Consider the following 27,301-nt stretch of genomic DNA (forward strand, 5'->3'; position numbering starts at 1 on the left):
TATTTCAGGATTTGGTGACAGTGAACACGTTGAAAGTGTTACAATTGGTAGACCTTTGGCCGACCCTAAACCGATAGGTCACTGAACCGAAATAATATAAGTTATAAGTATGAATGAGATTCTATGAGGTTCTTCCGGAGTCGCTTATTACAATTTCGACGTCCAAAGCGAAGTTGATTAATTTCTGATCCTTTGGAATCAGTAAATCTTGAAGGCACACAATATAGATTAATGCCATTTTTTTCAAATCAAATGCATTTTCGTATAACTCATTTGACTTTAATGATCAAAACAAAAAAAAACAAATGATTTAGTGTCGTCTAGCTTTACTGTGAAGAAAGTTGATATATAATCCGTTTTCTGGGCAGGTAGGTGTCACACTGTAGGAGCTTTAAATAAGTTCACTTGGTTTGGATCGAACCCACAATCTCTTGAATGAAAGGTGAACACCTAAACCACTAGAAAAAAATTACCGTGATATAGATCGAACCCACAATCTCTTGGGTGTGAGGCGGACACTTATACCACTAGACCAATCTCATCCTTGTTGGGATCTGGGATCGAACCCACAACCTCTTGAACCACTAGACCAATCTCATCCTTGTTGGGATCTGGGATCGAACCCACAACCTCTTGAACCACTTGACCAATCTCATCCTTGTTGGGATCTGGGATCGAACCCACAACCTCTTGAACCACTAGACCAATCTCATCCTTGTTGGGATCTGGGATCGAACCCACAACCTCTTGAACCACTAGACCAATCTCATCCTTGTTGGGATCTGGGATCGAACCCACAACCTCTTGAACCACTAGACCAATCTCATCCTTGTTTGGATCTGGGATCGAACCCACAACCTCTTGAACCACTTGACCAATCTCATCCTTGTTGGGATCAAACCCACAACCTCTTGAACCACTAGACCAATCTCAGCCCGACATAGTCAATGCTTTAATCTAAACTAGAAATAAAAACACACAGTTTTCAAGGAAATATATATTATTATAGAAAGACTGTTATTAACTTTAGCAGTTCAATAGTGGTTTCAAAGTTAAAAGCGTATGGTATTTAATTTATGATCGCATTAATAAATAGCTGCGATTAAGACCCTTCATTGTTATTACATGTCACGATTAAAATGAAATGAAAAATGCATTTTAATCATAAAATCTTTGTATGAATTGATTAATATCTGTAGCTTATTTGTGACAAACAAAATGCATAGTTTGTATTTATTTTAACACTTTTATCATCTGATTATTAAACTAAAACGTCAAAAATAATAGTTTCATATTTGAGTAATGTATAATTTTGAATCGAATTTAATCAAATTGCTTTAATTTTCTTTTCAAAATTGACGTAAATGGGCCTCAAATAGTTGCCCGTTTTAAATAAATCTTACTTTCTTTCATACCATTTACATGCATTGTTTCAAAGACTGTATATTATCAATTGACAGATCTTCGTAAAGGGGGTCTATGGTGAGACCAACCGAGAGAGTTGTAACTTTAACTTAACCTCTTCTATACCACTAATACGCTTAATTAGGGTGTTACTTTCAAAAACATTCAAAAAAAAACATATAAATGAAATTGAAAGTGTTTACGTCTATAACTTTAATCAATGCGTAATCTTTTTTTGTATAATATCAAAATTGTATCAGGATTTATTAAATTGTCAGAATATTGATAAATTAAAGAAATAAATGTTGTTTTCTTTTGTAACTGAATATTTTGTAATTGCGGAAATGACAGATAAAATGTTAATATAGGCAATTACATGTTTATAGATATTCAAAATTCATAAAGAAAACTAACGTTAACTTTATCTCAGATCATAACAATGGAAAAAATGAAACAAGCTTTGGTGAAGTAGATAAGAAAAGGAAACAATGGAGGCATTTGCAAAAAAAATCAAATCATGTCAAATTTAAACATCATAAACAATCGTTTTAACCGAAAAAAATAAAATTGGAAATAAATCTCTTGGGTTGTTGATCGTAACATAGATTCATATAATACCTTAAAGGGTCTCGCTCATGTTTTGGCACCATTTTTCATGGTTATGCAGAACTATGGTGGCATATTACTGCCGTAAGATAACCTGATAGCGTTCGCGAATTGTTTCGTGTTTACCACTTAGTTTTCGCAATAATTATCACAGTTACTTGGTATTTGGACTGCATTCTTTGGCCAGTCGAGCGATTGGTCCCTAGGGTGATCTCTTGGACTGAGAATCATAAAAAAAAATGTGTTTTAGTACTCTATGATAACATTAATAAACAAATAATCAAATTTTTGTCGTTTATTTTTACATATTAAATATTTTTACAATTTCATACAATCTTTATCATTCACAAGTTATGAAGGTTAGCAGATTTCGGATGAGACATGTGTGTGGAAACGAGCTCAGATCTACAGGAATTTTTCGATAAAACAACTGTATACGTCGCATGCATGTTCAGAAGGAAGTTATTTCCAAGGTGCAATCGCTCAACAAGCACAAAATAGTAGCGTTTTCGCAATTTTCTTTGACAACTCTGCCAAGAACACTATTTTTTACCGACTCACAAATCTTCGCCAGTAATTTTGACCATGCACACCGGCCGGACCCGGCATGCGCTTTTCAACTTTACGTGCGAACGGGAACCGGGGTAATGTTTACCTCATGACTGGTACCCGTCCGCGCATATAGCCGAAAAGCGCATGCCGGGTTCGGATCTTGTGCATACTCAAAATTACTGGCGAAGATCTGTGAGTCGGTATATAAACAGTATTCTTGGCAGAGTTATTAAAGAAAATAGAGACCACGCGTCTAGTTTGTGCTTGTTGAGCGATTACAACTTGGAGATAACTTCCTTCTGAACATGCATGCGACGTATACAGCTGTTTTATCGAAACATTCTTGTAGATCTGAGCTCGTTTTCACACATATGTCTCAACCCGAAATCTGCTAACCTTTATAACTTGTGAATGATTATGAAATTTCAAAATATTTAATGTATAAAAATAAACGACCAAAAGTTGATTATTTGTTTATTATGTGTATCATAGAGTACTAAAACACATTTTTATGATTCTCAGTCCAAGAGATCACCCTACGGACCAATCGCTCGACTGGCCAAAAAATGCAGTCCAAATACCAAGTAACTGTGGCCGGTAGAGTCGAGGATATAATAGAAAACTGACAACAAACCCTGACGCCTACAAGGACTCATACTCAATTATGAGGGTAACTAAACCTTAAAGCCTTTTGATGAATCGCGTTATTCAACATTTAGGACTTCAAAGACAATATTTGAGCAAATATCAACATTTGTTGAAGGGTTCATGCCGTCTGAGTATCTTAGTTTTGAGACTCCTAATGATTTGCCACAGTTCATTTCGTCATAAAATATAAGATGCATTTTACTAAAACATGAGGGAGTCCATTTAAAGCTGTAGTCTCAGAGATTGACCGTTTGACAACTTTTCTTGGAATGAGCAAATACGTGGGTAAATATCTGCACACCAGCGAAACAAGAATGCTGACAAAAAAATCAGATCGCAGTTTTTCATATTTACGTTCGAAAAGTGATGCCTTTTAGCTAAAGCGGTAGTTTTCTTAACAATTGAGATATGTTATATTGTGAGTTTTCATATTAGACTGAATTGAAGGCGTTGTTACCAAAATAAGCTGATTCCAAGACAAAAATCTAGAGTAATTTCAAATCTGTCAATCTGTGAGAGTGCATCTTTAACAAGTGAAACATTGCTATAGAGTTATAAATAATACATTCAATGTACTTTGTCAAACATGCGTGCACATGAATATATTCGAATTCAGAAATTTAGTAATGATTATTAATGTCAATGTACAAGGAACCGAACTAATCATCATCAATGTTTGACCAATTAACCAATGGACTAATATAATAAAGATAAAAGCCGCGCGCAAGCAAACCATTGGAAACGAATCTCCCCTCCCCATTAAAAAGAAAGAAATCTAAATGAGTGATATCCTATGTAGAATGTACACATTTTATTTGTCCAATCTGGACCATTTTCAATTATAAGATAGATTTCCACTGCAAATTGAGTTCAAAATAAACTTGTATTTTGGTGTGTTGATCATGGGAATCATACAGAATGCATCATTCACTGATCAAATTCCAAAAATACTTTGTATACAAAAGTACAAATGATAAAACATTAGGGAAGCCTAAAACCCATCCGTCCGCAGACACACAACATAGAAACGTTGTTGTTGTTGTTGTTGTTGTTGTTTTTTTGTTGTTTTTTAAAAAATACTGAAAATTCCGGTTCCAGTGCATCGAACGATGACTTTTTTACATTGAGATTTCTGTTGAAAAATAATAAAACATATTTTCAAGGTAGTTGTTGTATACTAGTATGTAAGTTCAAATGCTGTTATTTTGATTTTCCAATTAAAATGTTCAATATAATTTGTAACTTTTATAAATGTAATATTTGAATGAAATTCTTGATGTAGCGATAATGTATCGTTCGCAGGTTGATCAGATGACCCGCTGGTGTTTCTTGTCGCTCCCTACGGCTATTTATTATGATGTTCTGTGCTGAGAATACAGAAAAAGGTCATGTATATTAAAATGTTTACATACGTGTCAATAAAATAAGATATATAATTGAGCTATTGAACTTTCAGTTTTTGGTCAAATACAGGAAAGCAAACCGATATCTAGAATTGCAAAAACAAATGACATTTATATAGTATCCATTACGTACCTTCGCTATTATAAGGCTCGGTTTACTGCCACGGGTGAATTTCCACACCCTAAGAGAGACCAACTCGAAGTCTGGGTGTAGTCAGTACTGTTAGGCCCAAAAACAACCATGACAAAGACAAAAGTCGAACATGCAGAGTAGGAATATTTCAAAATGAAATCGATGAAATTGTCTTAAAATGAGTCCGTTATTCAAATCATTACGTCTCTGAAAGTTTCCAAAATAAACATGTGGTATGTGTTATTTTTAACAAGACCTGAGACAGCTTTCAGTTGTACTTGTTTTAGTAAAATTCATTATCCATCAAAACATCGCACTTTTGGGAGTTAACAACGATGACGTTAACAACGTTAACTTTAACAAAGATCTATACACTCTGCCCAATGTTTGCTTATATATTAACCTATATTGATACTTATTTGAGCTTTCAAATTTATCAATAAAAATGGTTTTCACGGTTGACACGAAATGACTCTTAAATCTTTAACGAGTTTGGAAGACACACTATTACTCATTATTCATTTGTTTGGACCGAGCTTGTTAACCTCAATGTCGTTATCTTTAAAATATGTTAGTGGTCTGGAAGTACATTGGATACCTTTGTGATTTACTGTATTTCTACCAATTCTTGAAACAACTGTTTCAGCTGTACGTCTTCATTATAACGCATGTGAGCACAGCATCGTGCAATGATTAGAACTTAATATCAAAGACGTCAATCACGTTGTTAACTTTAACAAAGCGCTGAAGAATCGGCCCAATGTTACTGTTAGAACTTGAATTGCAAAGAATAATGTCAGATGTATTCGTATTTTTTGTAAAGTTTTTTATTTGGATTTAAAGTGCATGATTGAGAAAGAAGGGTGTCAAGTATAAGATGACTGAACGAAATGGAGACGACATAAAAGGATATAAAAGCACTTGAAACAGTTTAAACTCTTAATATAGGACGTGGTAGTACGAGTAATTTGGGTGGCCAGACTTCACACATTAAAGAACAAATATTAGATATAAGAACGATAAAACTGTTACTTAAAATATGCGATAATTCATGGGTTTGGTTAATAAGTACATCCAACATGTAGCCACATGTCTGTGAGGACCTTATATCTCTTGTATTGCCATTTAAAGGCTGTAATTATCTCCCGACGGTAACAAAGCTCCGTTTAACCCTGTCATTATGAAGCCCTTTACCCATTAGCTACTCACACAATGCCTTAGATGACTGATAGTCTTATTCTATAGCCCTGACACGAGCCCTATCCATGACTCAGAGCCGAGGAGCCCAAAACAAAACTGTTACCAGTTATGATTGAAAACTATACTCAACGTTAAAAGGCAGACACTTGTGTTATCTCGTGTTATCTCGGTAGAAAGTGTAAAGAAAATCAAAGCGAGGAAGATAATATCGTGCTATCTGATTTGGCCTGTAGACAAACTTCTGCAAAGTCCTATTTAGTTATTCATGGTACTTTTTTGACTATGTTGGTCAACGTTGACTCATGCTGGTCCAGACGCGTTCGGAATTTATATGATGAAAATATGAAAAAGATGAATCATTGTGAATGTAAACAATAACGATTTGCAAAATAATAATTTACGCTACCATTCGAATTCCTCAATGACCAAATAACAGTGGTTTGGAAATCAACGAATGAATTAAAGCTGCACTCTAACAGATTGACCGATTTGACAACTGTTTCATGTTCTGTCTCAGAATCAGTTGATTTTGGCATCGGTACTTTCAAATCCTTCTTAGTAACGCTTTTAACCATAAAACATCAATTTTCGAGCGTAAATATTAAAAGCTGCGATTTGATCTTTTATAAGCAGTTTTATATCACAAGTTTTAAGACATTTACGCAAAATGTTGGCTCATTCAAAGGCAACAAATTCAAAAGTTGTCAACACGATCAATCTGTGGGAGTGAATCTATAAAAGTATTTTTCTATTTTTTCAATCCGATAACATGATTTGAAAGATGTTTCAATAATACAGTTAACTGGTTTGCAACAGTATTAATTTATAAAAACATGAATTCTATAATCACTTACATATAATTAATAATTAAATTGAACGATCAATTAATCAATCGACAAGATTGTATTGTACATGGAACAAAAATGTAACAAGTGACCGTTTTGTACATTTTGTAGTTCATTGGTGACAAACTAATAATGTTGCTGTACTTAACATATTTATCGAATGATGGTCTGGTGGCAACAACAGGTCGTAGTTTCAGAAAGATGAAATAGCAGCCATTTTTTAACATTTTGCTTTGGTGTCGAGCTTGCTTGAATACAGACGTACCAATTCATAATACAATTATTATTGCTTTGAGACGGGGATGCCAATGAAACATTTGTAAAAAAAGAGGAAACCAGTACAAAATATTATTATTCCTGTCCCATTATATACAAAGGAAAAATCATTTTTAGTATAGATCAGATAAAATGCAACAATTTTAAGTTTTGTGGCCAAAAAAGATAAAATCAGCTGAAAAGAGGTAAGTAAACTTGCATCCCTGTTATGAGAATGTTGTTATAATGGTCAAAATGTCGTTTACAGTTTACATGTGAAACAACTTTAAAAAAACACATGAAATTAGATCAAATAAATGCACACCGGACGTGTTTTTTTTAAAGACTTGTTTAAAAGGCAAAAATAATCGTTTTGAACACTTTTTGAAATAACATTGTAATTATTTTTAAATGTCATCTGTCAGTTTAAAGACCCCTTAAATAGATACATAGAAAGAAAGTTACTCAAGCTAGAGAGTTTGCTACAAAACTTGTAACAGTTGTTGAGATGGTAGTATAAGATAGCTTTGTGGGCCAATGGTTCGTAGTCAGTGCATATTGAGATGAAAGTGGCTCTGAAAGTGTCACTACGAGCTTTTGTCACCTCCAAGATGAGCTCTGACGAGACGAAAAGCGAAATTAGGGGACAGATTAGGGACCGATAAGAAACGACTGTGGCGACACTCGATGTTGATTTGTCTTTAATAATTTAGAACGGGGTGTTATGTTTCTAGTCGTGTAACGGTGAACACATCTTATATTTTTGAGACCTTTTGATGAATTGAAGATAAATGATGGCGCAAACGGTTCGAACACTTTGATTAATAGAAGTTGTTTTGGGTTCACTAATCTTAACTCTCAGTAAAATGGTAACGCTAAATACAATTTTATGTTGGACTGGATATTACCGTGTAAATGGGTAGCAACTTTAGAATACTTAATACTAATTACTCCTTTACATCTGTATTTAAAACTGGTGAAAGCAAATAAAATAAGCTATTTTCGGGCACAAAACGATTGCACAATATTAATTAGAAGACAAACTACATTTTAAGCCAATGAAATCGCAGATAGGCAACCATTAAGTACTAGACTTGATCAGTAAGAATTTCACCTTTCGCGGATGTTTAAAGGTCCGCATACTGCCACTCATCTGATACACATTGTTTAATTTATGCATCACATTTTGCGCTGTCAATGTATTAGCCAGTGAGGTGGTATTTTAAGTCAGTTAGATGGCTTGAAGTACTTTCTTAATGATTAAGAAGAGCTCATTCGCTACTCTCTTTCTCCTCATCTTAATCATTAAGAATTTTCTTTAGGTCATCATACTTTTACATAGACCTTATATATTATTCCTTTTACTCAGTTTTGAAAACATGTCGGATATGTAAGTATGGGGTGGTCGATTCTAGCTAGACTCAATCAACGCAGCCACTCACTAGTTTTGGTAGTGGAAGAATCTTGCGGGAACAAGGGGGTGCGATTGAAACTACTATCCACTGCACTGAAATTTTGATTTTTTTTTTCATTTTAGATTACCTCTTAATATTGATTTACAACAAAATTTAAAATAAGTAATTCCTGAACTAATTCCGAAATATTGTGCCATATCAGGGAACGTCAGGTTCAAATAGTTCAGCCCATTTTGATAGCAATTGTAACACAAAAACAACGAAGGGGTCATCCGAGGGCAACAGGCAGATACCTTCGTGATAAGGTGCGGTGAAATTCTCTTAGTGCTCAACGATGTAATTTATAGGAAGGACTATAACATAAACATATGTTGAAACTTGCAGTTTGAAATTGTCAGGAAGAGTTGGCCAAAGTCGAGGACAAGCTCAGGCCCGTATTTCTCGAAACATCTGAAATTAATTCTAACAGGATTAAGCTCAGCACGCTAGTTTTGAATTGGAATAGATATTTAAGTTGTGCAATACATTGTAATGTCTTTTAAAAGAGTTTTGATTCTTTTAAAGGAAATGATATTTAAGATAAATAAGATAAACTACTTGCTCTTTCATCAAATGGTATTTATGTAAGTAGTATTGCTAACTAAAATAAGATACTTAAGTGAATTACGCTTAAGAATTTTCGAGAAATTGGGGTCAGATATCTCGGAGAATTATTGAGGAGCATGTTTACATGTGTCCATACAATGTGTTGTTCCTATGATCGCTAATAATCGAACATCAATTGAAAAGCTTAACATCAGCGTCTATAGATAGTCGATTTAGTCATAATCCATTATGACAAATATATATATACCCTTTTACAGTTAAAGACTAGTTTGGTCCCTTTTTTCGACCCCCCCCCCCCCCCAACTCCCCACCCTCCGAGCCCCCTAGTTCGCTTGCCAAAATGAATACTCCCTTTCAGATACTTCGGTTTGTAAATAAGCTTAATTATCGGGGCTAGATGAATAAAAATAACATAACAGAGATGACTGAAAATTCACTATGGACGCATAGTTTTAGAGGGATTGAGTAGTAAAGCGTTTGTACACGCATGATTCTATCCTAGCATTAATCGATCATTGATCATTTTCCAATTTCAAATCCCATTAATTGATATATTGACATTAAATTGTTACGTATCTACCGACTGTGACTCGACAAGAGAAGACACTTGAACGAATAAGATCCCTATAAGCAGTTTAGTACGATGGTAATATAGCTGCTACTATAGCTAAAATTGGGAACTTAACTTATTTCTCGTCTGAATACAAAAGTTGTTATTGTAAAAGTATACTCAAAAGTACCTTGTAACTTGTCGATCAATAATAAGATAACTTATAAAAAAAGTAGAAGGAAAATATTTTTGGTATTTGCGGATCAGCCTAATGAATATTCACAAGTTATTGAATAACATTGGTCCGTGAGTAATACCAAAAGCCAATCAGCGTTTTCTATTGCGGAATCAAATTTCAGTGTTTTCTCTCAAATTTCATAATCGGGTGGGCCTTTCTGTGACAGACATTCGGCGCAGTATAAAAGCCTAAGAATAATAGCTATATCACCAATACTAATTGAACTACTTAAACGAGAGCGTCGAGCTTAACATTGAAAAAAGTTTAAAAAATGACAAATCCGACGGACGACGAGAGAAAACATACGGATACGCAAAAGCCAGGAGCCGTTAGCATACCGGGACCGATGTTTCTCCGATCCATTGACCGCTACCCGCGGACGCCTAAATGTGCGCGTTGCCGAAACCACGGAGTCGTTTCCGCGCTTAAAGGACACAAACGCTACTGTCGATGGAGAGACTGCGCATGCGCGAAATGCACCTTGATCTCGGAACGCCAGCGCGTGATGGCGGCACAAGTCGCCCTACGACGTCAGCAGGCGCAAGAGGAACAGGAAACTCGTGATCATCTTTTATACACGGGGCAAACTACGGCGGACATACCGGCCTTCTACGCCGAGGGATCCCGCCCTCGGACACACTCAGTGACCAGTAGCTCAGATTGCAGCGAAAGCGATGAACCTCGTAAGTATTCATTTCATTTTTCAAATAAATTGACTTTAAACATAGTTTAACGTTAAGCTACTATTTAATGACGAAATACATAATGGAACACATGAACTGTTCATTGTATAACGGTCGGATTTATTTATAATATTAAATCCGTATTTCACTTCTTTTTCTGTTTATTTATTTTTATCTTAAACTCTTTCATTTATTCTAAATCAATATGAAACCAGTTAGTTATTTTTATTCATGACATATATTTCTATTCTAGCTTCAAAACGCATGCGGCTAACAGAAACCTATTCCACCCACCTCGGGATCGCCCTAAGAGACGCCACACACTCGCCCGACTCCCGCGGGTCTGCTTCTCCCCACAGTAACGCCTCAACGGCATCGCCTCCACCGCCGGAAGTTTTCAGTTCTCAGGCGAATGATGATCTACCTGAATCCACTAAGAAATCCTTGGACTTGTTGTGTCGTATTTTTCCAACAACAAAACGCCATGTGCTTTTGCTAGTTTTACACGGTTGCAACGGTGACGTTGTACAAACAATTGATCAGTTGTTCAATACGAAAGGCAACGCCAGTGATATGGATACAAGGCAAAAACTGCCGGACTCACCTCCGATACCAAGTGCAATTCCTTCGTATTTCACACATCACATGGACAGTTCGATTAAATCTGCATTTACACCACGTAGCATTTCTGGACTGACCAGCGCTCATTCGCTGAGCCCGCTACGTTACGCTTGGGGTGCTGTCCCTCCTAGGGGCCATCTTCCTTCTCCTTATCAGCCACTGTTCACCGGCCTGGCTTCAACATTTGGTTCGTTTCCAGGCCTCCCTCAAGCTTCACCGACAGAGAGACCTGTCATGTTCTCGTCTTACCCATTCTCACCCTTTACCCAGGACAGACCTTCCGACTTTGATTCCAGATAACAGGACAGAGATCTACCGACTTCGATTCCAGAAAACAGGACAGAGATCTACAGACTTCGAGTCCAAATAACAGGACAGAGATCTACAGACTTCGAGTCCAAATAACAGGACAGAGATCTACAGACTTCGAGTCTAGAAAACAGAATCAGACCTACCGACTTCGATTCCAGATAACAAGATATTTCTCCCAACATATTTACTTCATAGCGTATATACCGGCTTTGTTAAGATATCTATGTTCTGTCCAGATGGCATGATATCAAAAGATCTAATACGAAACATTTTAGAGATAGCGATTTGTCAAAGAGGTTCTGGAAGTGGAAACTGGAAACTCTGTTGAGCAGATTGCTCGAACTTTCTTCGTAATTGTACAGATCACTGTTGTAAAGAATATACCTGAATGGTTGCTCAGTATTCTAATTTTCTTCATAAGTGTATGAATTTATGTTAAATACTTAAATTCGTATCGACTTGAATCTAATTATGTGTTTTGTAAAATATTGTAAATGAGTTTCAAAGAGTCCTAATAGACCATGTGTACACCTGTATTTGCTCATATAGTTTGACCATAACGACGAGAGGACTCGTGCATTTCATTTGATGTATTTAAAATGTATACAAAATATTTGTTATTGATTTCAATGTTTTATTTTGTCAATTATAATTTGGGTCTACCTGAATAAAATTGAATCCTACTTCCTTGTTATTTATTATTTGCGTTTCCACCATACATTGGCGTCACCAAGATATAAATATATGTCACAAGAGACACGAGAGTGTAGTCAATGTTATTCAATTTTAAATTCATGTACAGTCGAAACTCGTTATGTCGAACTCCGTTATCTCGACGTTATGGTTATGTCAAACTTCTTTTCGAACGTGTTGGGTTAAGAAAGACATGTTTTGTATTCGTTTTAGACTGCATTAGAAGAATTAAATAATCATAGTAAGAGAAAGTGAAGTCCAGGTGCGATACCCTAGCCCTTTGCGTAATGAATTGATACCCTGAACCCAAATGTATTTGGTTGATGTATAATATAAACCAGTACTTCGTACAACATTACCCAGTACTGATTGGACCTCCCCCCCCATAAGACCCTTTTGAAGCAGAGCTCCGCCGAAGATTGAACCCACACCCGAAGTGGACTTTCTTTCATGAAACGTGTTCAATGTCCAAGTTGGGCAATATTTTATCGTTTTGTTCTAGAAATAACACCATTTCTTCGCAAAGAGAAAACAGTTTATAACAGACAAACAAACAAATAACGATTTTACCTTCGATCAAACTTTAAAATAAAATTATATTCCAGTGGGTACTACTTAATGGGAGGTAATATGTTTTTATGGAAATAAGTGTCATGTAAGATTGTCACCATCTGCGTTTCTTAAAGTGACACTCTTATTCAAATTCAATGCATATACATGTAAAACAAACATAAATTTTGAGTGATACACCTTCAACTAAATACTAAATAATGCATTTATGGAAAATATTTAAAAAAAAAATAACAATATTTTAACTGTGTGTTTAATGGCTGAAAACGCAAAAATAGTAAATGAATGGCGAATGCTAAAAGATTTACTGCGATTCACTATGGTCTCATACTGTAGCAATACCGTGTTTCCTGCACATTTCTTCTAAATTAAACTCGGTATCTTTCATAAGAACCGTTGTTTTCGACATTTGTTCATCCTTTTTGGTATATTAAAACAGTTGTATTAAATGTGTAAAATCGTATTTGGGAGTAATAGTGCATCGTTAAGAGTAAAGGGGATTTTAATTTACTCAACAGTCAACACCTTTTTAGTAAAACGTTGTTAAGTCCGATTTGCATTAACTAGAAAGAATTCATTAAAATAAGGAGATATTGACTACCATCCGCGTTGAACCGCATTGACGATACTTCGAATACCTCTTAAATAACTAGGGCTTGAAATCAGTTACCAAGCATGGAGAACAATGTGCACTTTTGATTGTACAGATCTCTAGGTTAAGATGCTGATGATGATGATGATGATGAAGATGATGATGATGATGATGCTGATGATGATGCTGATGATGATGATGATGATGATGATGATGATGATGATGATGATGAAGATGATGATGATGATGATGATTGATGATTGATGATGATGATGATGATGATGATGATGATGATGATGATGATGATGATGATGATGATGATGATGATGATGGTGATGATGATGATGGTGGTGGTGGTGGTGAGGTGAAAGGGGGGACTTAATCCGAAAGTGTCCGAGAGATGGACGCCGGTCAAAACCGTCGATGCTTGTTTCAGCATTGATATTGTGAAATACCCTAAAATTTAACATCTGCAATACTCAAATATTTTAAACAACTGCTCGCACAGTCGACTTTAAGTTGATGCCATTTACGATATGTAGAAGTTACAGCTGTGTAGAAAAATATTTTTTTTAAGACAGCCTATTTTGTTGTTAACTAACCAAACGAGGGTCTCGTGCCCCCATAATGCATCACTTGTACATAATAAAATTAATGGTCAGTGTAAGTTATCCTAGTGATCTGATAGGAAACGTAGTTGTGTATAACCTTAGATCATGCGGTAGATTTTTTATAACAGAGACGCTTGAAATCATAAACGAATCGTCTCATGACCTAGAGCGCATTTTTGTTTACTAAGTTGCGAAGAACGTATAAATTAAAATTCAAGATGTACGGCAGAGACGGAGGAGCCAACATTATTCTAGCAACATCTAATGATCAATTGCATCCGCCGGAAAACATGCTTGATGGGTATTAATTCTTAAGTCCAACACATTGGCATTTTATATAAAAAAACTGTTCTATTTAGAATTTAATTATTTACGATAATTTATTCTGATTTAAAATTGTGAATTTCAGTTGGTCCCGTTGTTCATTTACATGTCCAGTGTAAGCATTGATAATCCAAAAGCTTCATCTGAGTGTTACTTATATTCAGGAGACCTCTTCTATAGGGGTTCAACAGTAACCTTTTTTCCAAGGGATCCCTAAGGGACACAAACATCTCAATCAAGTGTACATTCCTGAAATAAGGAGTCTTCTCCACTTTTTACATGTTTATTCATTGCGAAGCCTGTTTTAATATTATAACAAACAAATGCTGTGGCATTTGGTTTTGCTCAAATTCTGAAATTTATATAGTAGGGCTTGATAAAAAGTTTGATTCCATGCAATTGTATAATAATTAGGGCTTTTTCATCCAAAAGTCTAATTTCAATGACTAGATTCGTGATGTAACTAAGTCACTTAGAATAATAAAATAATAATGCACCAGTCACTTGTAACCACGGCTCCCCCAGGTCCAGGGAATAGCGGGGACTTTGACTTTCGGTCCAGCCAACATGGCTAAAATCTCCGCTCTGTGGGGCCGAACAGATGGTAAAACCCCCGCCAAATGCCCCCGCACCCCAGGGACCCTAGGTAAGGCCCAATCCCTGCTATATTTAAAGCGAAGACAAAACCACCGCATTCACCCGGCACTGCGGGGCCACCTGAAAGGTAAAAATACGGCCATTTCGCCGGATATCCCCGGTATACCCCCGGACCTGGGGGCTGTGGTTACAATTGACTGGTGCATAAGCAATACTTTCACGTTGGTGTGAGCGATGTATTATTAACAATAACATCATTTTTAAATATGATGTCAAGAAATGTAGGTAATAAATTATTGAAACCATATTCATACATTTATATTTAGCTTTTATAGGCCAGAAATTTAAGTGTCTTGATGGAATGAAAACAAACTATGAAGTTCAGGTGTCCCTTCTGAAACATTGGTGGGACCCTGTTAGTGACTAACACTGCTCTTCTATCAAACTATTATAGCTAAGTAATGAGTCTGTTTTCGTCTGATTTCAGCTAAATTGGGGTATCTCAGTCCACCTTTATAAAGATTTAAATGAGAAAAACACATTATTTCATATGAAAATGCATGTCTTAAGTTTTGTCATTCTAACAACATTAAAATGATGTAGGCAGCTCCATTGTCAGGTGCTAAAAACAAGTTCTGGGAAATTGAGTACTCAGAGGTTTAAACATTGGAGTGTTGTCCTTTGTGTATTGCTATTTTTAAAAAACACTGACTTAAAGTTTATTCTGAAAAGAACTAGGGTATAACCGTATTGCAATTGGATCTCTTTTTATCTCACTGGGTTTCTTCAACACAGCTGACTGTTTAGTTAATGACTACATTCTGCCCATGGGTTGCTCTTGAATGAATAGATGCCAGTAGGCTAAGATAGTTTGATGGAAACCAGATGAATAGTACATGTAGTTTATATACACTGTTAGAAGTTTAGTTGCATACATTTTTATGATTAAGGTTTTCTTCAAGGTGTTATTCAGCTTCTCTTTCGTTCAAATAATGCAATTTTTTTTGGTTGAAAATGATTTAAACACAGGGGAAAAATTGTAGTTTGACATCAGTAGTTCTTCGACAAATCCTAAAATATAATCCTTAGAATTTTGTGAATTAGATCTGTGTTAAAGTTGAATATCAAAACCAGAAATAATAGTTTTGAAGCATGAGCTGGAAATTATAATAACATTTTTAAACAGAGATTAAAAATATCTCCGAAACATGTTAAATATCATTAATACTGTCAATCCTACATGTATTTTGTACGTCTGACCCCAATTTTTCGAAACTTCTTAAGCTTAACAGGCTTAAGTAGCTTATATCATTAAGCCAAAATACATACTAATAATGGATTTTGATAAATGAAAAATGATTTCTTCTAATTAGCATATAGATTTTTCTTGTATAATTTATAAAAACTCTTAAAGAAGTGAATATAAACAATATTATAGAACAACAAAAATAGTGAGTTTAGCTTAACCCTGTTGTAAGGGACTTAAGAAGTTTCGAGAAATTGGGGCCTGATAATTATTAAAACCATTGGTAGTAACAACTAACATCAGCATATGTAAAAATGTTTTATTCCATTTAATTAAAAATTAAGTCCGCATTCAAGGGTAAAATGTGATTTTTTAAACAGTGGTCAATGAAGTGTTGAATTGGGGTCTGTATTTGTGTAGGGGTCCGGTACACTCCAGGAAGAGTGCTAATTCATACCTAAGGTGTCGATGTTTAATATTCAAATTAAGAAAAGGAAAATTGATATGATCTATGAACACATGTATATGGTCCCTTGTGCTATAAGAAAGAGCATGAACACATATTCAATGGTGAAACAGTCATCTAAGAAACATTAGATGTCAGCCCCGCTGTCATTTGAAGATAAATTGGATGAAAATCTAGCAATTAAATTATGTAATTAATTTATATTGGCTAATGAATTGATATGTTAAACTCAAAAAGACACTCCTTTTAAAGAACTACTCTTTATTTTAATAGCTTATATATTTTACATATATATATATATTTTATATTTCAGATCCGATGCAACATTCTGGTCATCAACCGGCCTATTTCCACAAGAATTCATCATCAGTTTCGGCAACACCATGGATGTTCAGAGAGTTTCTCTCAGTGGCTACAACAGTCAGTGTCTCTTCTGTTTCATTCATGATACAAATAGTTTTCATTGCCAAAACAATACCTTTCCTGACTGTATTAATTAATAGCAAAAATAAATAGAATATTTCTCAGCAAATGCTCAAAAGTCTTTTTTCTAGTCTTTGTGCATATGCAAATGGCTAAATAACCAACTTAACACAATGAATGAACGTCAATTATGTCAATAGTTTCTTAATTTTTCAAATCAGAATCTGTCTGGCAATCCCATTGGTGGAGTCATGAGCGTTAACACTTATTTTGTTTAATGACTGTTTAAAGCATAATTGGACAATATTTGCATTTGAGAGATTTTGTATACGATTTCCACTCTTGCCATATTTTTGATAGGTTCCCCATCATTTCTTTTACCTATTATGCATGAATGTTTAAAAATCCATGGGTTTCCCAGTCATGGCTATTTATACAACTCTGGTAGAATTTAGAGAATCATCTTTGCAGCAGGTACTGCAGAAGTTTCTAAATTTATAGCCATAGGAAAACGGTTTTAAAAAATTACTTCATTATCGACTTGTTCCTGAAAAATACCAATTCGGCTTTAATTAATGTGTTTAAAATAAATTCTTCCACTTTCTTTTTAAAATATGCTGAATTTAATGTAATCTTAGGCTTAACACTGGGCAGAAAACCTAACTTAAGGTTAATTTGAAAAAGATCCTGTGTGCTGCAATGGGACCTCTCCTATGTCAGGAAATGTCTTTGTAAACTTAATTTGTGATCTGTTAACTTTTGGTATTTTTCAGTTCGCCATCTTCAGGTGGAAAAGTGCACAGGACCAGATCCAACTTCGTTTGAACCAGTAACAGAAAAAGGTACATGTACTTTAGTTTTGTTTGTACAGCTCATCTGTTGTGTTTTTAAAAACAATGAGGCAATGTCATAGCCTTAGTGCAGTGAGCATTTTGCAAAACCTTTAACTGTATGATGCATATATTTTAAATATTGATAAGGGTTTTAGCCAGGTTTTAAAAAGGACAGGTTGCTGCAGAAAAAGGACAGGGTGCTGAGGGAGCCCATTGTACCAGGCAGTGAATGATTTAAGCATGATGAGTTTTGTAGAATCTGTTAAAAAAATTGTAATTTTAGGTTCCAACATCCAAATTTAGTATGTAAAGTTAGTTTGAATTCATAATCAGTTTTCAAGTTTTAATCAAAACAAAAGAAATATTTGATTATCTTAAGCATTTAATTCTTTGAAGTCGGGAGGGTGCACATTCTGGTCTCCATGAGGGCAGAAGGGTGCTTCAAATAAAGGACCGAGTGCAGCATCCTCCCACAACCCTCTGGCTTAAACCCTAATTGATACATTATATAAAATATATCAAAATTCCTCCTGTTTTACTTTAATGTAACCACAACAAAGTTCTGTATAATCATATAAATACAAATTAGATATAGTCATCACATACCTACATAACCATTTTCCTACATTTTTCCAGATCTCCCGCAGACAGACGGGCAGCTGCAGAATGAAGACATCGATGTCCGGGCAAAGGCCACCCATCTACGCTTTGTGATCGATTCTGGATATGACCATTTCATAGCCATTCACCAACTGAATGTAAATGGCAACACAGTTCATGGATAAATTTTGTGAACTAAAATATTTTGTTTAATATTGGTATTTTCCAAGGGGAATAACTTGTGTGATGTTATACATGAAATTTAGACATTTTACTGCCCTTCTCTTATTCGACATGCATGTTTGCTTTTGAATTTTCAACAAAAAATAAACAATTATATTCTTCCCAATCATTCATAGCCCTGTTATTATTATTATTATTATTATTAACATTTATGAATAATTATTGTTAAATTATACCAACATTTGAAGGGAAATTATTTGTGTATTATTTATTCCATCAATGTAGTTATTTAACCTCCTTTTAGAGGTTATGGTATCCTCCGACAAATTTATAAATGACATTTTTTGACATAGTCATTTATGGTGTTTATTGAGTAGGGTATTTTAATGAAAACTATTTTTGTTCAACATTCCGTCCAAATAAAGTTTTAATAAAATTCTCTTTTTGTCCTTTGTTATATATGTGATAAAGTAAACATACATCCTTTTAAGTTCTGCTCATGTTCTGGTCATAAGTGTGGATGCTAGCTTTGCTTCAAGAACTAGTGTTAGTCGTACCATGATATAAAATTTAAAACTCAGATGATCCTGACGGTCAAAAGGACTGGTACAGTTATATTTTGATGATTTGTTGTCTTTCTTCTCCATATTACAGAATTTATCTCTTCAACCCCGAACAGAGGTATATGTTTGCAGCCGTTTCTCAGTAACTAGCTGCTAGAATTTAATGAAACTTGAATGTTATATGAACCAACATCCTGCAATGAACTTCTTCGGTGAATTTCTACGGCTACATTTTTATCTCAACTATTGAGTACGTTCTCAACAACGGAGTACGACTACATTTGACAGTCAATGGATAACAATGATTGATGTTACCGAGTAAGCAGTTTCGGAAAAGACAGTTTTATTTAATCATCACTCTGATTTATTTCGTTAAACATTTTTATCATAAAGTAGTCCCGGTCGATATTTTATAATTTGGCTCGGAAAGGGATAAACCAATGTGCTTATCTTATTCTTTCTGAGATTTTTTTAACCTTCAAGCACAAACAAGCCATCAAGCACAAACAAGCCATAGTTGGCGGGGGATATCTTTTCACTGAAAATGCTTGTTGTTTTTTTGGTTTGTCCTAATGAAAGCCAGCATGGCCAGAACGCTGGCTGGATAATAAAGTTAACTACAATTTAATTTTGAAGTGTGGGCTTATTCTTTAATTATATTAGAAGTAATTTACTCCTCACAGTGACATGGAATGTCATGCACAGTCATTCAACTACCCCATAAATCTTCATGTAAACATTGCGCAAAACGCTCAGGTATTTCTGCATGTATTGGAAGGGCAAGCGTCTGAGTGGGTCTGAGGGTGTCAAACACGTGGTTTGTCTCCGGCGCTATCTTGAATATGGATGGACATTTATTGATGAAACTTTTTCTATAGCTAGATCATGTGGAGACTTCCATGGAATTAAACTTCGGGTTGGTGGTCAAGGTTGATGTCAGTAAACGTGGTTACCGCTCAATAACTTCGAGAAAGAATTGACAATAATGTATCGGTGATGACATTTGGAACTACTTTGAGGGGTGAAAGCGAAATGATTCTATCTTCTTCTCCCATTCCGGTACAAATAAAAGTTGAATTTCATGCAATTGAGATTCATGTATTAGACCAATGCCTCTTATTTCTTCCGAAGTAACGTGTGTTTATTGTTGGTATAATTTAGTTTGTACCGGAGGATTAGCTTGGAAAAACAACAACAGAATATCTATAATTCCAGGCTTAAACTATTGTAACAATATTACCAACCATAATTTTTGAACATATGTATACCCAGCATATTATCATTGAAATAGTAACTATTTTTTTGGTTATCTACACGCACGTTTTTCTTCTAATTTGATTGCGCCGACTTGATGCTATGCATCAAATTTTCTCTTATCTTTATTTAATGTCACTTAGAACCTTTTCGCATTCACCCCTCGACATGTAGCAAACTCCTGTGGAGAAGTACATTTACCTTTGGAATTTGTTTTTTCGGTAGAATTGGTCAAGGTTTCTGTGGCAAAAACGGGTTGTGGACAAAACTAAGAAACCAAGAAATCGTTTAGTCAAGAATAGAAAAAAAAAATTCCAACGATTGGTCACATATGATACAGCTGCTAGTGTAACGCTGCCAATTCCAATGATTCTAATGTCATTGTTAACGAGAAATCTTGATCGCCACACGTCCGTTCATAAGATGGTCACGATTTTATTTGTAAATAAATGTAATTGGATGCCGGTCATTGTTAAAAAGAACCATTATATTTGCGTGTCTAATGAAATAAATCGTGCTGTGTTTTAGTTTTGTACAGTCTAAAACGATTATGTTACTAAATAAAATCATTGTTTTAGAGGGAGCCTGATCAAATAGCCCCCAAGTCAAATAGCCCCCACACTTTTGGTCAAATAGCCCCTACTTGGAAAAAAATGGTCAAAACGCCCCCAATTTGGTCAAAACGCACCCATTATGGGCAAATAGCCCCCACTCCTTTTTTGTTTGAAATTATATTTGAAGTTAAGTTGCAATATTTTTATAAACTGATTTCAAGGCATAACATTTGTTGAGGGGCTATTTGACCAACTTTAAAATGTGAGTGGGGGGTATTTGACCAAAATGGGGGCTATTTGACTTGGGGGCTATTTGACTAGGAAGCGTTTTATAGTATACCATGTAAAGTAAAATGCTTTCAGACGCCTGATGTTACTGTCGTAATTGTCCAGTATAGTTATGTTTTGATTGAAGATAATTGTTAACGTTAATGGAACTCGGTCATAAAATCCAATTATGTAACGTGATGTTCAAATAAAAGCTGTCCATGCACAGAAATATTAGAACTACCAATAGAAACTTTACCTGCTAATCACAGGATTGTTGCTGCACTTGTAAGTATACTAGCTTGAATCTCCAGGGTTTCAACTATGTGATTAACTTTACTCACGCAATTAAAATCCATTATTTTAGTTGTTTTCGCTTCAAAGGGAATATTCCTGTTCCTGATTTGGCTTTAAAGCTGCACTCTTACAGGTTTTGTTTTGCGAAAATCCCTGGAAACCAGTCATATCAGACGGCTGACAAAAAAATAGATCGCAGTTTTTTATAGTTAAGTTTAAAAATTTATGTTTTATGCATTTTTCCTAAACCTGTAGTAACGGTTTAAGCCATAAAACATTAATTTACGAACGGAAATATCAAAATCTACGATCTGATTTTTTGTCAGCAATCTTATATCAATGGTTTGCAGATATTTACGCAAAAATTTGAACTTTCCAAGACAAAAATAAAAAAGTTGTAAAAATGGTATATCTGTGAGAGTGCAGCTTTAAGGTGTTTTAAAAGATAATGTTTTAATACAATGTTGGTGCAAGACTGGCCTAGATGTTATTTTTAAAATTAAGAACATAGTGTACCTTTGTGCCGAGACGGGAAATGATTGTTGTTTAATTATTCTTCGACGAAGGCATCCTTATAATTAACGAAAATTCAACGCGTGCTTCACTAGCAGTTGCTTTAAAAATACTCCCTTGAAATTATTCCCAGCTGGGAAAAATGCCGAGTTCTGTACAAATACGATTAAAATAAGAAGCAAAAAGTTTACTTCCGTGATTAAAATATTTCTGATTAAGTAATGCTATTGGCAACTAAAGGGATGAGCCCAGTACCCAAACAAACACACACAGCTTCGTTAAGGAAACAACGATGAACGCCTAAAGGAAATTCATTTATAGATACACTACGTCACAAGATAATAAACATCAATTAAACAAATATCAAACTATGGATATCAATAAATGTTGGGAGTACTGCTCTGAAGTGGTCTGTAAAGCAACTGAGTGCATCGTGGCGGTAAACTATTCGGAACACCTCGGCCATTTCCCATCGAAAACAACCTCGGATGAATGCCGGTACATCAGTAAAATATCATTAACAACTCCTTCTCCAAGGTAGAAATATAATATTAATTAAGTCAAGTGTTTGAATGTTTAATTTGTGATAATCTACATTTCAACCTACTTGTATTTCATGTGTTTTGGGATCATAGCATGACAACATAAATTATGTATACCTCGGATGATGCTTTTTCTGTACAAATTGTAGAAACGCACCATCCGAGGACGAACAACGTCGCCTCCCTCGGGAATTAATTGAAAAGAGGCCAGAGGGATACATGATTTCTATATCGGCGGAGGTCAATAAATCGTATATGTCTTCAGTACGGATGGAAAAATCCGAGCACGTTTGAAAGCCGGTAACGAGGTTTGCAGCGTGCCCGTCAGGGTCGGATATTTGAACACATTCCATAAAAACGTGTTCGGCGCTGTTAAATAACGTTTAATCATATTCGGCGTCAAAGTAATCCAATAACAATAAAAGAATCGCATTTTTTTTCAAAATTTTATTCGGCACGCACGAAAATCGCTGTTTTTACATTTTTAACAAAAGGTAGTAGCGCTTAGGTTGAAGCGTCCCTTTACACATCAGTAAGACCACATTATATCATAATTCGTATGCTTACCAACTTAATTGAAACGAATCATGAATGCATTTTCGTACTCAGTTAAACCACGAGTACGAGAAGAACCCGGTCCTAAGCCAAAAGAGGCACTGTGCAGCGTTTATTTGTTGATTGTATCTGCTTGTATTTCTACATTGTCAATCTTAATGACTTAATTATTAATGTATTTTATAGTTTCGATGATCTGGTTAGCCAGTTGAGGTACCCCTTGCGCTGGGAACATCACCGTGGCTCCCGGGAAAACCCCACCGTGGGCGGGTGGCATGCTCGGTGCATGGGGCTGCGTCTGGGCTCTTGGAAATGAAATTTGCATATAGGTATCAGGTAAAATGTTAATCCAAAAAGATGAATTGTACGCCGGATTAAAGTTTATGTATTGCTGACTCATATACTCCTGAATACCATCACTCGGTGTTATGGCGGATCTTTGTTCGTGTTCCACGTGCGTGCACCTTTTCCTGAGTCGGCGACTGCTAATTCTCTTTCGTCGTCGTTTTTTACTTAGGTTGCTGATATTAGGTGATATGTCCAATTTACGCATGACGAAAATGTCTTGATCTTTCTATCCATACCATATTTAATAAGGTTAAACGCTTATGTTTTATGCAAACCACTAATCAAGAACGGTAACTTATTTACTAAAAGGAACTAATGTAATGATACACTATGTCACAAGAAAATAGACATCAATTAAATAAATATAAAGCAATGCTTATCAACACATGTTGGGATTACTGCTCTGGAGTAGTCGGTGAACCAAGTGTGTGTATCGTGGCGATTAATCATTCGGAGCACCTCGGCCATTTCCCATCGAAAACAACCTCGGATGTATGCCGGTACATCATTTAAATGCCTTTAACAAATTCTACTCCTAGGTAAAAAATAATCATATTAATTAAGAGTAGTGTTTAAATATGTAATTTGTATTAATCTACATTTCAACCTACATTATGTATTAATTTTATATAGGGATCATAGCATGTAAATATATATCTCGGATGATGCTTTTTCGGTAAAAAGTTTAGAAACGCATCATCCGAGGACAAAAAACGTCGCCCTTCTCGGAAATTAATAGAGCAGAGGCCAGGGGGATGCATGATTATACATCGACGGAGGTCAATAAATATATTTCATGTTTGTTCAGAATGGATGGAAAAAATCAGAACACGTGTAAAAGGCTTGTAACGTAGCCGAGGGTCGGATTTTTCACACATTCCATCAAAATGTTTTCGGCGCTGTTAACTAACGTTCAATCATATTTGGAGTAAAAGTGTTCCTATAAGAGGATCGAATGAAGAATATTAATCGGCATGCACGACAATCACTTTTTTTCATTTTTTAACATAGGGTAGTAGTGTTTAGGTTGAAGTGTCGCTTTACACATAATTAAGACCACATTATATCATAATTCGTATGCTTACGATCATATTTGAAACGCTCCATGAATGCATGTTCGTACTCAATTAATCCACGAATACGAGAAGAACCCGTTTTAAAGCCAAAAGAGGCACTGCGCAGTGTGGTACCCGGTCGTCACCGTTGTATTGGCATTCAATAAGGCAGTCTGGCCGGGAAACGTCCCCCAGTCACTTGTTTGGGGACTTCCGGTACGCACGAAACTCAAAACTTCCTGCTGTACGTTGACCTCCCACTGCCTGTCTGCGTCCGTCATGTTGCTAATCATGAGGCCCATGGTTTTATAGTAAGCGAACATGTCGATGCCGTGAAAGGCGTAATTTGCGGGAAACGTATCTCCAAACGCCTGCATTGGCGTTGAGGGTACATAATCTGCTATGTATCTGAACACTGGGGACGTGAAAGAATTTGCCATTACTAGAGCCAGATAATCGTTCCCACACGTCAATCTGATGTCCGAAGAGAGACTTGTGAGTTGAAATTCAGGCGTCTGCACGTGTTCTGGGTAGAGTTTAAGCGCAGTCTCGGCTACGACATCACCAAAAGGGCGTAACGCATTGCGGACATACTCCTGATACTTGTTATCTGCCCATGTCCAGTTGGCGACCTCTTGCGGAATTGGTTCTAAATCTAATTCCTGGGCAGTTGTACCTACAATGTTAACGTTGCAATGTATCGATTAAATGTTTCTGAATAAGAAACGACAAATATAAAAATCTAACAATTTACTAAACATGAATGACACCAGTAATTCTTACCAATAAGTACAGGGACGTCGCTTCCGATACTCTCTACATAAGCCTCAAGGGGCGCCTTGGTAAGAACGTAATCTACAAATAAACATAACTGAAATTATGGACGTTCAAATATCAAATTATCACTGCTGCTATTCTACTGATAAAAATCTGGAGTTCACTGAAAAACATATAGGAAACTCATGTATTTAACGGACGTTATTCCTGGTCTATTGACACATTTATATCATCAATTCATAATAAAGCATGAACTACCGTCGATTACAGGAAGTGAGCCATCAAAGCGATCTTTAGGGGGAATGCCAGACTGGTCGCTCATGTCCCAGTACGGAAACACTTCCCATGGTACTCTGAGAATCACATCTTCCGGTGTCATCTTGTACAGACAGTCTGCGTCTGAACATCCAGTGTTACGCACAAAAACTTGGTTGTCCACATCCGCTTCCGCAGCCGTTTTGTTCATAATAGGCGACCCACTGATCGCCCAGGCCTTATTAAATAGCCCGCGTGCAAGCGGAGAAGCAAGCAGGGCGAAAATAGAAGTTCCACCGGAGCTCTGTCCAAAAAGCGACACCTGAAAAAACGTTACGTTGGCCTAATCTAACAACTGTTAAATTTGTGTAATACAACTTACCTGATTCTTACCCTAAACAGTAAGTGATGACAAATCATTTGGGGCATTTAAAATAATGAACCAAATTTAGATTCTCAAAAAAGTTCTTATTTGTTAATATAGTCCTGTCATCATTCTTTTTTAAATGTCTGACATTTGTAGTGAATATTATATAAACTATAAGATTGTAATCTGCAACGTTAAACTTACCTGTTTCGGGTCTCCCCCAAACTGTCGGATGTTGTTCTGGACCCACTGCAGCCCAGCCAGCATGTCCATGAAACCATAATTCCCGGAAGTGTTGTTGGGCGATCCAGCCCGAAGCATCTCCAGAGACATGAATCCGAACGCGTTTAGTCGGTAGTTGATGCTGACGTAGACAACGTTGTGGTCGTGAGCCAGCTGCGCCGTTGGTGCATAACCAACATCTTGCCAGTTTCCGTTTCCGATAGTAAGATAACCACCGTGTATCCAAAACATTACCGGAAGTTCCGCCGTTGAGTTAAGAGAAGGCGTCCAGATGTTCAGGTACAGACAGTCCTCGCTTCCTAGTGTTCCTGTGGCATTGTAGACAGCATTCCTCTGGAAACATGGGCTACCAAATTGTGTGGCAGCAAAGACTCCAAGCCAGCAGTTGTTGTTAGAACTGTTCACCGGTACTGGAGGTCTCCATCGCAGTTTGTCCACCGGTGGGCTTGCGTAGGGAATTCCGCGGAAAGAATATGCATCCGAAGTGGCGTCATAAAGTCCGCGCACTTGACCACAGTCCACACTCACGGTCGCGTGCTCTTTGTTAACTTTTGCTGGAGAACTTAGCACCGCGAATGTGATAATATGTCCTGATAATATGAACACCAGATAAAAACAGAAAATTGCTTCCATCTTTCTAGTATTGTGTTCAACTTAAGAATGATCTCTGTATTCAATGTATGAAACAGCTTGTTCTCTGATTAAGTACATTTTAAAGAGCGTAACCCGCTTTTATATGAAAATGGGTCAAACGGACTTATCTTTTATCGCTTTTGGTAACGTTAATGTTAGATTTCAGTTTCATGCGTTAAACGGAATTAACATGGTGTAATTCAAATGTATTATTTATTCGTGTGTTTGTGCGATCGTTCGTTCGTTCACTCACTCGCTCGCTTTCTCAGTAACTCACTCACTCACTCACTCACTCACTCACCCACAAATCCAAAATACACCACACATTTGTTTTGCATTTGTTAAAATACATAACATATTGCTAGAGATGATATTTGTTGATTTCAGTGTATTTTTTTCATTTATTTTATTTGTGTCGTAGATTATTTGGGTCATAGATGGACTAATAAAAGTTCACTAATGAATGCTC

The 27,301-nt window shown here is 36.0% G+C and overlaps 3 protein-coding genes across 3 annotated transcripts; 2 read left to right on the forward strand and 1 right to left on the reverse strand.

Annotated features, from left to right (window-relative positions):
• The first annotated feature begins 10,088 nt into the window (after positions 1-10,088).
• Positions 10,089-12,154, forward strand: LOC128213336 (doublesex- and mab-3-related transcription factor A2-like). Its single transcript, XM_052918946.1, has 2 exons — positions 10,089-10,538; positions 10,792-12,154. Exons 1-2 carry the CDS (start codon positions 10,127-10,129, stop codon positions 11,457-11,459), a joined length of 1,080 nt encoding a protein of 359 aa, XP_052774906.1. The 5' UTR covers positions 10,089-10,126; the 3' UTR covers positions 11,460-12,154.
• Positions 12,155-14,088: 1,934 nt separating this feature from the next.
• On the forward strand, positions 14,089-19,039 carry LOC128214671 (intraflagellar transport protein 25 homolog). The gene is made up of 4 exons (XM_052921265.1): positions 14,089-14,238; positions 16,884-16,990; positions 17,767-17,835; positions 18,463-19,039. Exons 1-4 carry the CDS (start codon positions 14,156-14,158, stop codon positions 18,609-18,611), a joined length of 408 nt encoding a protein of 135 aa, XP_052777225.1. The 5' UTR covers positions 14,089-14,155; the 3' UTR covers positions 18,612-19,039.
• A 3,666-nt stretch (positions 19,040-22,705) lies between these two features.
• LOC128214361 (para-nitrobenzyl esterase-like) lies at positions 22,706-26,878 on the reverse strand. Its single transcript, XM_052920782.1, has 4 exons — positions 26,161-26,878; positions 25,593-25,911; positions 25,341-25,412; positions 22,706-25,233 (listed from the first exon to the last, which is right to left on the reverse strand). Exons 1-4 carry the CDS (start codon positions 26,830-26,832, stop codon positions 24,659-24,661), a joined length of 1,638 nt encoding a protein of 545 aa, XP_052776742.1. The 5' UTR covers positions 26,833-26,878; the 3' UTR covers positions 22,706-24,658.
• Between the last annotated feature and the right edge of the window lie 423 nt (positions 26,879-27,301).

This window comes from Mya arenaria, chromosome 13 (assembly GCF_026914265.1).
Source record: "Mya arenaria isolate MELC-2E11 chromosome 13, ASM2691426v1".
NCBI lineage: Eukaryota > Metazoa > Mollusca > Bivalvia > Myida > Myidae > Mya > Mya arenaria.

Excerpts from the sequence above, each read along its gene's own strand:
- LOC128213336 (XM_052918946.1), top strand. The coding sequence starts at position 10,127 with ATGACAAATCCGACGGACGACGAGAGAAAACATACGGATACGCAAAAG. Across the intron at positions 10,539-10,791 it reads CAGCGAAAGCGATGAACCTC|CTTCAAAACGCATGCGGCTA; the intron begins GTAAGTATTCAT and ends TTTCTATTCTAG.
- LOC128214671 (XM_052921265.1), top strand. The coding sequence starts at position 14,156 with ATGTACGGCAGAGACGGAGGAGCCAACATTATTCTAGCAACATCTAAT. Across the intron at positions 14,239-16,883 it reads CCGGAAAACATGCTTGATGG|ATCCGATGCAACATTCTGGT; the intron begins GTATTAATTCTT and ends TTTATATTTCAG. Across the intron at positions 16,991-17,766 it reads TTCTCTCAGTGGCTACAACA|TTCGCCATCTTCAGGTGGAA; the intron begins GTCAGTGTCTCT and ends GGTATTTTTCAG.
- LOC128214361 (XM_052920782.1), bottom strand. The coding sequence starts at position 26,832 with ATGGAAGCAATTTTCTGTTTTTATCTGGTGTTCATATTATCAGGACAT. Across the intron at positions 25,912-26,160 it reads TTGGGGGAGACCCGAAACAG|GTGTCGCTTTTTGGACAGAG; the intron begins GTAAGTTTAACG and ends ACGTTTTTTCAG. Across the intron at positions 25,234-25,340 it reads CGACGTCCCTGTACTTATTG|GTACAACTGCCCAGGAATTA; the intron begins GTAAGAATTACT and ends TTAACATTGTAG.